Source organism: Neolamprologus multifasciatus, chromosome 7 (genome assembly GCF_963576455.1).
Source record: "Neolamprologus multifasciatus chromosome 7, fNeoMul1.2, whole genome shotgun sequence".
Classification (NCBI taxonomy): domain Eukaryota; kingdom Metazoa; phylum Chordata; class Actinopteri; order Cichliformes; family Cichlidae; genus Neolamprologus; species Neolamprologus multifasciatus.
The window spans coordinates 67037673-67049724 of record NC_140445.1 but is presented as its reverse complement, the minus strand read 5'-3'; the positions used below and the strand labels follow the sequence as shown (position 1 = coordinate 67049724).

The window sequence follows — 12052 nt, the reverse complement described above, 5'->3', positions numbered from 1 at the left end:
ATGTTTAATATTTAGTATTTACTGTTATATTCACACAGATCATTGTGATGATGTTTATTATATTACTCTCATTTTCTTCTGCTTGTTTTCTTTTTTCTTTCTCAACAGGTGATCCAGGTGATTGATAGATGTGTTTTTTGTCTGCTTATTTTGTTGGTTTTGTTTTTTGCCCTTTATCCCCGTCTCTCTTCCCCGCTGTTTTTCTTTCCCTCTTTCTTTTCCCCAGTCAAGTCTGTCCCGTGTTTAGCAAGTGAAAATGAAATAAAATAAACAATAAAAGGTGAATCAAATAGACCAATAGACTGGGATGGTCCATTTGGTAAAGTAAATCCGTTGGGCATCTTTCTTCGCCTTTAGACAATAATTCTGATACAAAAGAGCCAAATGGGACAGGCAAAAAATAAATAAAAATAAAAAATGATTTGAATCATTAGGGGGTCCATGTCCCCCCCGAGGACACTCCCACAGGGCTCTTTTGTTCTGCACATTGTGTCGTTCTTTCTCTCAGGACTCGATGCAAATATTACCATCAGGTGAACATGCGTACTTATGCCACCAGCACGAAGCACAAACGTCTTATTCATGTTTAATGATAGTTTCGTGGGCTTGAAAGTAAATCACATGCATCTGATCATCCTCCCTTGTTTCTTCCTTCCTTCTTCTCCAGCTGTGGGCCTGCCTCTGGCTCTCAGCAGGCTCCATATCAGCTGCTGCAGAGGCTCTGCTGTTTGCTGTGGATGGTGAGGTCACGGCAAAACACCAGAGCTCCCGGCTCCACGAGGCATCCGTTTATCCATCCATTTCTGGAAGTGAGCAGGACACCAGGGGGACGAGCAGAGAGGTCAACCTGACACTAGAGGGCGCTGGTGATTCAGCAGTGGTGTGCGTACCGCAACAGAAATACATTTCAGACTGTGCAGCAAAGAAAAAATGTTTAAGGCAAATTAAAATTCCTTTATCCACCTTTTAAATCTAAAGATACAAAAAATGTCCTTTTCTAAAACTGCGTTACAGTCAAGCGACTTTGAAAAACACGATGGTAGTGAAAATTTAAGGTTAAAAGACATCTTTCTCATTTAGCTCGGCGTTTTGTTTGGTTTTTCCTTCCCTTTGACGAAATTCCCATCAGTCGTTCAATAAAGTGTAAGAAAGGATGTGAGACACTTTGATTCACTTCAACCACTCAGCAAAATGAAACGTTTACTTTTGCAACCAGGCGACATTTTTATGAACTCATTATTCATGAAACACTGCCCTCGTGATCCTCTGAGCGTTGGAGCTAAAATCTTCCTTTTTGACCAATAATATTGCACGTTTCATGACCTGCTCTCCACATCAAACATTATTCAGATGAAAACGAATGACCGGTGGAGTTCATAAATCTTTATTTAAATCAAAGAGCAGATAAAAACATTAAGGCAGATGAGCAGCGAGCGCTGAGCTGCGGAGCCGCAGAATTTAATACAAGCGTCGCTCCGTTAATAAAAATATAGAAAATTATAAAGCCAGAGAAAACAACGACACACAATGTGACAAAGGACCTGTGTGTGTGTGTGTGTGTGTAACGATGAACGGGTACTTGCACGTTTTTACACATTTACTTGGTAAAACAAAGTGCTGTTACTGTCGACCTGCGGGGACTGACGGACTTGCAGACGACTACAGCCGTTGTTTTCATTTCCCATCTGCTGCCTCGTGTGTTAACGTGATATCTGCAGTCCAACATGCACCACCGTGCACAACATTTCTGCTTTTCAATGCGAGGATTTGAGACGTGAACACAGCAATAAATGAAAAGTCTGAACGCTCCCAGCTGCTTATCAGTGACTGCAACAGTTTACTGTTGACCAGATGGTTAACTAGCACTGAAACAGCACGGCCCGGTGAGCAACATCGTTAGGATGGGGCTCTGTGACCTCGCTGTTCTGAACAAAACACGAAAGTCTACGTGTTCACATACTGGACGCGTGGGCAGCTCGTCCGTCCAGCCCTAACAACACGTGGTGGACTTATTGTTGTTCTGCCCCAAGCTTCCTCACAGAAAGAGTTCAGCCTGGAGGCAAATCGAGGCCACAAAGGATCAGCTTTGGTGTAGGCCACTTCAAATGGACCAAAGAGATTATTTCACACGACTGTGGGTGAGACAAAAGCACTGCTTTATATTCTTCTGATACGTTATATGAGATTGACAATAAAACTGGAAGTCGGTGCAGCAGTTTACTGGAACATGCAAACATAAATATAGTATTTAAGGAACAAGGAGACTTGGTACAACTTATAGGTCGATATTTGATATTGTTTATTGGTCTCTTAGTGAGCTGTAGTTTCTCCACGTAGTCTGCAGGAATAGTTCTCCAAGCTTCTTTAAGGAGATTCAAAGCTCCTCTTTGGATGCTGTCTTTTCCTTTTTTCACCAGTCTCTGCCAAAATGATCCCAAACTGCTTTAAGAGCACTGAGATCTTTTTTAAGGACATGCTGCACACCACGCCACGTTTCAGTTAACAGTGGATCAACTGAAGGGCCACATCTGTGCGGTCACGTATCAGCTCTGTTGCTCCACGACTGTCAGATATGTTCATCTGTAGTAGATGTCGGCCTGACGCATCTTCACTTTTTAAGGGGCCTCAGTTTTTTAAGGACATGCTGCACACCACGCCAGGTTTCAGCTAAAACACTTCAGAAATCACCTTGTTGGTCTGTTTTATCAGAGGTGTTTTTTCCAGTGATAAAGTCCCCAAAGACAGTTTTCTGTTATGTGCGGACACGACGCTGGCTTATCTTTGGAATTAGGGCTTTTGATCGAGTCACTCACAGGAAAGTGTTTAGTGGCTCTGAAAAGGGTCTGACACAAGGACTGGTTGGAAACGTGTCCAAAGACTAAAGAACTGTTAACAATATAAAAGAAAGCAAATGCTTCGTGGAAGCAGAACATCATGAAACATCATGAAAGAAGCTTTTTGATTGATCTGCATGTTTGTAAGGAAACAATCCCATTTCAGGGAAAAATGTTTAATTTTGTGAGATGCTAAATATGAAGCTACTCTCTTAGCCTAGCGTAGCACGAACACTAACATGATAGCTGATCACATGATCCTCAGATCACATGATGTGTTCATTAGCCAGGATCAAAGGTGAGTCTCCTGTGCATGCTGATCCTACACCAACCTGCTGCAGTTTCATTTGTTTCAGACGCCACGATGAATTATTTCATTTGACAAAGCAAAGCTAAAGTTCCAAGATTTCAAAGAACTCATTTCAAACTCCAAACAAATCTTCATATTTGAAACATCGCTGGGTTAAAGAAGCAGTAACAAACGCTGAGACGGCACTGTCAGAGCTTCCCCACAACTGTACAGAGACAGGGACCAACGCTCGCTGCCTTTTACGTCTAAGTGCAAAAATATTACCCCGATAAAAACAATAAAATACAAGAACTCAATCGAAGACAGCGGCCGAACATCTGACTTCCAAACGTGTGTGTGTGTCTGTGTGGACGGGTATTAACATCTTCATGGGGACCAAAAATTGGTAGTTTACTATACTTGTGGGGACAGACAGCCCTCGTGGGGACCAAAGTCCCGGATCCCACGAGTGTGAAAGAGACTCAAAATGTGGTTTTAGTGTCAGGGTTACAACTAGGTTATGGTTAGGTTATGGTTAGGTTATGGTTAGGTTATGGTTAGGTTATGGTTAGATTATGGTTAGGTTATGGTTAGGTTATGGTTAGGTTATGGTTAGCTTATGGTTAGCTTATGGTTAGCTTATGGTTAGCTTATGGTTAGGTTTAGGGTCAGGCATTCATCTTTGATGGTTAGGGTAAGCGGCCAGGGAAAGCATTATGTCAATGAGATGTCCCCACAAGGATATAAATACACGTGTGTGTGTGTGAGAGAGAGTGTGTGTGTGTGTGTGAGAGAGTGCGTGTGTGCGTGCATGCGTGTGCGTGTTTGTGCGTGTACTTGCGCGTGCGTGTGTGTGCATGTGCGTGCTGTGCGTGTGTGTGTTTGCATGTGTGTGTGTGCGTGCGTGCGTGTGCGTGCGTGTGTGTTAGAGTGTGCGCGTGTGTGTGTGCTGTGCGTGTGTGCTGTGCGTGCGCGTGTGTGTTAGAGTGTGCGTGTGTGTGTGTGTGCTGTGCCTGCGACAGGCAGCGTGGTGTCACTCCTGGAGAGCCCAACCTCCAGAAACCTCCTACACACCAGCACGCCGCGTCGCTCACACAGGCTTACAAACGCACGAGATGATTGGCTGTTTCTCGTCTACTGATGACCTCACTGTCTATGTTCAAAGCTTGTTAAAATACAGACTCCAGCGTGTACACGAATCACGTGAACCGTCGTTTTGTTTGTTTGCAGATTCTTGCTCTTCAGCAAAGAAGCGATAAGCGCAGAGACAGGAGTTACATTTATATGCATTTGTCTGTTTCCCCATTCATTCCTATTTGTGTACATTTTCCTTTTCATGCCCATCCCTCCATTCAACCCTTTGTGTATTTGTTCTTCAGTCAGTTTTCTTTGCCCACGCCAGGTCGTCCGATCGAGGTTTCTGCCCGGTCAGCTGTTCGATTAATCTCTCCATGGATCTCCAAAAGCCCAGCTGGTCCAGCGGATAGTTGCACCAACCTGGGAAGGATAGAAACGAGGGGAGGAAACGATTACAGTGCAAGACGTAAAATGATAAAAGCAAACAGCAGCAGGACAGGGAAGGGATGCAAGCAGTGTCACAGATATGCATTTGTCTGGGGCCTGTTCACTTCGGGTTGACCGCTACGTGCAAATAAGATGGCAGGTCTGGACTGCAGCAGCCGATGTGTAAGTGTTGTCACAATCATTTTGTTCTGGCTAAATATTTCCACATTGTGTGAGCTGTCTTTGCTGTCTGCATCCCTGTGAATCATTAAATGGTTTTAACTACTGGTATCAGGATCACCCCAGAAGTTCTCCACTCAGGACATCTCCAGGAGCCACGTCTCAGACTGAAAAACTCGTGCAAAGGTCCTGAACCCCGCAGTCCAAAAACTGAGTCGATGGTCGTTCTTCTTTAAAATAGCCCAAATATCTAGTTCCTGTTACTGACAGCTGCACTCAGCAACCACCTTGTTAGGTACACCTGTTCGTCTGTTGACACAGATCTCTAATCACCCAATCACACGGCAGCATCTTTTAGACCAAGACAAAATGCTCAAGTTCAAACTGTAAGGAAGAGAGATCCAAGGGACTCTGAGCAGATGTGCTCCTCTGTTTCACAGACTGCTGATCTGCTGGGATTTTCCCACAGAACAATCTCTGGGGTTTACAGAGAATCCCCTGAAACAGTGAAAGCATCCAGACAGCAGCAGATTTCTAGGAAAAAATTACTTTTGGAGGTCAGAGGTCAGTGGAGAGTGGCCGGGCTGCTTCAAGCTGAGGCAGGACGGCCGCAGTAACTCAACTGATGTATAAAGCACTTTGTGGAGTCACGCACATTTACCTAATTACGTGTCCGGAGAGTGGATGTCAAGTCTGAAGATCTACTGAGTTAGTGGCAGTAGCCAAATGACGAAAATCGTCTTTTCCGGTTCTTTGTTTCCTCCTTTTTTCCTCCAAGTGTCATTTCCTGTCCCCTCTGATCTGATTATGCACTGACAACATTTACAGGGCTGAAGGTTTGAACATGTTTAGTCCTATGAACACGTGGGAACACATGGAAACACATGGAAACACATGGAAACACATGGAAACACATGCTCCCTCACAGCGTCGTCGCTCACAGCGTCGTCGCTCACAGCGTCGTCAGTCACAGCGCTGTCACTCACAGTGCCGTCACTCACAGTGCCGTCACTCACAGCGTCGTCACTCTCAGCCTCGTCACTCACAGTGCCGTCACTCACAGCGTCGTCACTCTCAGCGTCGTCACTCTCAGCGTCGTCACTCTCAGCACCGTCACTCACAGCGCCGTCAGTCACAGCGCGGTCACTCACAGCGCCGTCACTCACAGCGTCGTCACTCTCAGCGCCGTCAGTCACAGCGCGGTCACTCACAGCGCGGTCACTCACAGCGCCGTCAGTCACAGCGCCGTCACTCACAGCGTCGTCACTCTCAGCGCCGTCAGTCACAGCGTGGTCACTCTCAGCGTCGTCACTCTCAGCGTCGTCACTCTCAGCGTCGTCACTCTCAGCGTCGTCACTCTCAGCGTCGTCACTCTCAGCGTCGTCACTCACAGCGTCATCACTCTCAGCGTTGTCACTCACAGCGTCGTCACTCACAGCATCGTCACTCACAGCGTCGTCAGTCATCACTCACAGTGACAGCGTCGTCACTCACAGCGCGGTCACTCACAGCGCCGTCAGTCACAGCGCCGTCACTCACAGCGTCGTCACTCTCAGCGCCGTCAGTCACAGCGTGGTCACTCTCAGCGTCGTCACTCTCAGCGTCGTCACTCTCAGCGTCGTCACTCACAGCGTCGTCACTCTCAGCGTTGTCACTCACAGCGTCTTCACTCACAGCATCGTCACTCACAGCGTCGTCAGTCATCACTCACAGTGACAGCGTCGTCACTCACAGCGTCGTCACTCACAGCGACAGCGTCGTCACTCACAGCGTCGTCACTCACAGCGTCGTCACTCACAGCGTCGTCACTCACAGCGTCGTCAGTCATCACTCACAGTGACAGCGTCGTCACTCACAGCGTCGTCACTCACAGCGACAGCGTCGTCACTCACAGCGTCGTCACTCACAGCGTCGTCACTCACAGCGTCGTCAGTCATCACTCACAGTGACAGCGTCGTCACTCACAGCGTCGTCAGTCATCACTCACAGTGACAGCGTCGTCACTCAGCGACAGCGTCGTCACTCAGCGACAGCGTCGTCACTCACAGCGTCGTCACTCACAGCGTCGTCAGTCATCACTCACAGCGACAGCGTCGTCACTCACAGCGACAGCGTCGTCACTCACAGCGACAGCGTCGTCACTCACAGCGACAGCGTCGTCACTCAGCGACAGCGTCGTCACTCACAGCGACAGCGTCGTCACTCACAGCGACAGCGTCGTCACTCACAGCGTCGTCACTCACAGTGTCGTCACTCACAGTGACAGCGCCTTCAGTCACAGCACCATCAGTCACAGCACCATCAGTCACAGCACCATCAGTCACAGCGACAGTGTCGTCAGTCACAGCGCCGTCAGTCAAAGCGTCGTCAGTCACAGCGTCGTCACTCTCAGCGTCGTCAGTCACAGCGACAGCGTCGTCAGTCACAGCGACAGTGTCGTCAGTCACAGCGACAGCGTCGTCACTCACAGCGCCGTCACTCTCAGCGCCGTCACTCACAGTGACAGCGTCGTCACTCTCAGCGTCGTCAGTCACAGCGACAGCGTCGTCACTCACAGTGTCGTCACTCTCAGCGTCGTCAGTCACAGCGACAGCGTCGTCACTCTCAGCGACAGCGCCGTCACTCTCAGCGCCGTCACTCTCAGCGCCGTCACTCACAGCGACAGCGTCGTCGCTCACAGCGACAGCGTCGTCGCTCACAGCGACAGCGTCGTTGCTCACAGCGACAGCGTCGTTGCTCACAGCGACAGCGTCGTCAGTCACAGCGCCGTCACTCACAGCGCCGTCACTCACAGCGTCGTCACTCACAGCGTCGTCACTCACAGCGACAGCGCCGTCACTCACAGCGACAGCGCCGTCACTCACAGCGTCGTCACTCACAGCGACAGCGCCGTCACTCACAGCGTCGTCACTCACAGCGATAGCGTCGTCACTCACAGCGTCGTCACTCACAGCGACAGCGCCGTCACTCACAGCGTCGTCACTCACAGCGACAGCGCCGTCACTCACAGCGTCGTCACTCACAGCGATAGCGTCGTCACTCACAGTGTCGTCACTCACAGTGTCGTCACTCACAGCGTTGTCACTCTCGTGCCGTTTACAGAATTTGAACAGCTGTGAATGTTTCTTAGACGATTACGCTACAGATGGATGCAGGCCAAAGTACACGGAGTATGAATGCATGACTGTACAGCAGTCTGTGGATACACGTGACTGCTGTGAAACAATGTCCATGCCTATGCAGAGTGCACATCTGTGACACCTGAGATGAAATCCATTTCATCATTTCAGCCAAAGACACAAACTCTTATCTAAACTCTAAAAGTCGATCGCACAAAGACCCACACGGACGTTGTGTACTTATGCTGCACTTGTGTGATGTGTTTGCATAGGGTTCTTGCAACAGCTGCAGGGATGCGTGCACGCGCGTCCCTGCGGTGACCTTCTCTCGGCTGGAAGACGTTAAAGCAGCCAGAGGTTGTGTTTGATTTCACTCTCCGCTGTCTCTCGCTCGATGTCTTCCTTCACCACACACTCCTCCTTTTTTATTCCTCCAAATCCCTGCCTCCTACCCCCCCTCCCCCGTTCCTCCCCTGTCCTCATACCCCCCCCCCCCCCACCTGTGAAGTCCTATTTGTTAGAACAGACAGCAGGTTAGCATTAAATATACATGGGGATTGTCAGCCGGTGGCGAGCACAAAGGCAACTAGGCGAGCCCCAGCGGAATCCAAGCCAGGCCCAGGCAGCCGGGCTCGGGGAGCGGGGGGCCGTCGCCGTCCCCCGTGGGCCCCTCTACCCCACCACACACACACACACACACAGGTTAGAAACCAAAGAGAAGGTCAAAGAGACTAGCACACAGATGCTGGAGTATGCAGATGTACGCAGTGTGTGTGTACAGACACACAAGTCTGCCACCCCCCTCAGCTCACCCACACTCACACACTCACATCTGTCGTCCACTGGGGCGCAGGGTGATGTACAAGCTGAATCCCCCCTCGAGTATCCTCCCCTCTCTCCCCCTCTCACCCAGATGCAGGCAGAATACTGAATCTGTGAGCGAGGCCTCGTCTCTGCAGAGCCACGCGCACGCAAACACTTTCTTTTAGTTATTTATAAGAATCACACAGACACAGCCGCCATTTCATCCCAATCTGCAGAGAGCTGCACGGGAAATTATTCTGCAGCTTCAATGATGGCGAGCTAAAATGGCCGCCCACGACGATCGCACTGACAGTCGAGGGTGACGAGGAAGGTTTGGGTTTGCTGACAGATGTAAAAATAAAGGGAGGACATTACTCAGGGCTTTGGTCGTCTGGTGTCACATGATCTGTTCTTCGGTGCACGAGGAGGCCGAGCTCGCTCACACACGGACACAGACATGCAAACATATGGCGACTGTACAGTCCAGCTCTCAAAGTGTTCCTGTCCATTCAGCATGTATCCCACGCCACCGGGAGGACGGCAGGTTTGTGAATAACAGGAAATCTGGGGCCGGACGTCCCAACAACAGTGGAGGACGTTTTTACACTGATTCTTGCTCCATAATCTCTCAGCCTCACATCGTATATCTGACAGCCTGATAGAGACACTGATCCCCTGCACGACACTACGAGAACCTCACTAAGGGACTGGAATAGGGATGCACCGATACCAGTATCTGTATCGGTGCATCCCTATTCTGGAATCTGAGCGGACACATGAGTGACCGTCCTGTCACGAGACAGTTGCAGCCACGTCTCTGATACGGAGCTCAGCATCATACCGGTGGTAATGCAGTAATACGTCTCGTGCGGCGACACATGGTGGATGCGGTGGTGTTTCCGTGGCAACACCAGATGCCAGTCCTGGAGCAGCGTGACCCATCGCGGGAGGCCAAAGTAGGAGTGGCTCCACTTGTGAATCTGATTGGTTAGCGTGACGAAAACCGCCAGGGCGAAGACGTAGCAATCCCAGGGGTAGGATTCCAGCAAGGCCTCTGAAAGGTGACACAGCAGACACAGAAACAAGACGAGGCAAAGTTAATGGAATAATTGATCAAAGTGTTCAGAGTAATGAAGGAGCAGCACTCCCACAGAGATGCTGAACCTCGCAGGTGATGAAGAGCCTGAAAGGAGAGGATGAAACTTTATCTAAAGAAGATGTTAGCGATGGTTAGCACGATGTTTCCAATCAGACGACGAACAAATGACTGCACACATTCTGCCACGCTGCAGGCACTAGGTCAGGGCTGAGGAAGTAAACAGTCTCAAAGAAGGAAGCGAGGTCATGTTTCCTGTTTTTACTGAGCACCTAACTTCCTGCTGGTGTTTGAACGTAACTATGAGTCACGATACAGGATACACGTCACACCTGCACAGGTATGCAGGGAGCGACCCGAGCACTGCTGGCTCTGCATACGAAGGCTGGGGAACGAAGGTAACACAAAGTCACAGTGAAACACAATAAAAGGTCACTGAAAGCTGTCAACCAATGGGATGAGAGAGCACTTTTATTGAGAAATCTCTGGTGTGATGTTTTTGCACCAAGTAAGAGGAAACCTGCTGCTTTACAGCGAATGAGAGTCCCATTTATTCAGCCTGAACTCTAACAGGACCGGAGTCACCATCAGACAGTCGACATTAGCTGAGATGTTATATGACAAGTGACCATCTTTATTCTGAATATCACGCTCTGCAGTGTCTCCACGTGCAGCCCAGTCTGATGTCAGGAGCAGACCAGTAAACTCCTGGAAACCTCTGAATCTCTCCTCTCAGTGAGAACTGTAAAAATGTGCATTTTGACGTTTAATGAGCCGTGCATTTACAAAATGATGTTGAAGAGTTTCAGTTATTCTTTGTGGTGCTACAAAGGAAAAAACAGCTTTCAGTGCAGCTTTTGGAAGTAAAGAGTGAAATTAAAAGTATCTGATGCTGACTCAGAGTGACAGCACTACATCACAGAAACGGGTTAGTAATGTCTTTTTTTCCTTTCTTGGCCCTCTGTGATGTCAGCAGGATTGGATACACTTAATCTGGTCAGGCGCTGTGAGCACAGACGCTCAATCACTGTTTTACAACGAGCAGCCGATCAAAAGAAAGTTGGATTAACTGGAGGGGGGCTCAAAGGAAGATGTTTGTCTGAGCCTCGCCGAGCCTCGCTCGATCGTGGAAAGCTATCCCGGTGTCCCGCACTAACTGCAGCTGGACACGCGTCCATTTGATGAACTCTGACCCAAAGACAACAGACACTGGTGGGCTGATAACACGACAGCTGAATGTTAATCAGACGTCCTGACCGCAGCCACGCCCTCGCCTATAACGAGCATTTTGTCCTCGGTAGCTGAAACTGTTTACGGAGTCAGCGCTGATTTGAGCTGACAGCTGACAAACATGTCAGGACTCACACAGAAGCAGCTGCGCACAACATGTCTGACGATAATGAATGCATGAACAGTATGAGGACGTGCACAGCCTTCATGTGTGAGTCTGGCTGGTCAGCTGATGGCTCTCGGTCTTCCTGTGACTTACAGCTGTCCTCTCTCTGTCCGTCTCCCTCGTCCCTCGTCTTTGGTGAAAACTACAATCTCTTGACCCCAGTTCAAGTGCAGACATGACAGCTCGCGCTTTTCAGATTTGCCCGTCTACCTCTGTCTCCGTCTTTGTCTGGTGACCGCTCGACGCTGCGAGGAGCTCGACATGACAGGTTTAGATGTCATCTCACCGCTACGCGACCCTCCGCCGCCCCCACGCGCTCTCGCCCTCTGCCTCGAACGCTTAGCTGCGACCTCTTAAGGCGCGGACATGACAGGTGTGGATGTCACCGCATCCGTTTGGTGACCTCTTGACTCCCTGCGGCGTGTGACATGACAGGTGTGGATGTCACCTACAAGTGGACCTCACTGTTGCTCTAATCTCTCCTCCCTCTCGCCTCCTTCACGGATCCCTCCTGTGGACGAGCAGCTGAACTTTTAACAGTTTCTTTCTTTTGGTTTCAGACGATTTGTTAAAGTCTGACTCCCCTTAAACCCACGATGATCTTTTACAGATACACCGTTCAAACACAATAACACTTTTAACCTTCTGGTTAGTTTTACATCTAATCTCTAATATCATGTCAGTAACATGTATTTTACTCATGCACAGTAGAGCTAAGTCAGGAAAGCTAAACTGCTCCATATTCCACAACCTCTCAGACTCGTACGATGATGCTATTATGTTCGTTGAAGAAGAATTTATTTCTCCTGAATAGAGACTTTTTAAAAAGGT

General features: G+C 49.1%; 2 protein-coding genes across 2 annotated transcripts in view; both read right to left on the bottom strand.

Moving 5' to 3' along the window:
* Positions 1 to 1097: 1097 nt before the first annotated feature.
* The window catches only part of peds1a (plasmanylethanolamine desaturase 1a), a 50326-nt gene continuing 39371 nt past the window's right edge, over positions 1098 to 12052 (bottom strand). The window contains exons 5-6 of the mRNA XM_085164790.1: positions 9571 to 9783; positions 1098 to 4620 (exon numbers count right to left, since the gene is read on the bottom strand). Of these exons, the coding sequence (XP_085020916.1) occupies positions 4499 to 4620; positions 9571 to 9783 (335 nt within the window). The 3' untranslated portion in view covers positions 1098 to 4498. The remainder of the gene's footprint in view (positions 4621 to 9570; positions 9784 to 12052) is intronic.
* LOC146515986 (uncharacterized) lies at positions 5579 to 6272 on the bottom strand. Its single transcript, XM_085164791.1, has 2 exons — positions 5691 to 6272; positions 5579 to 5660 (listed from the first exon to the last, which is right to left on the bottom strand). The coding sequence occupies exons 1-2, from the start codon at positions 6270 to 6272 to the stop codon at positions 5655 to 5657; spliced, it is 588 nt and encodes a 195-aa protein (XP_085020917.1). The 3' UTR covers positions 5579 to 5654.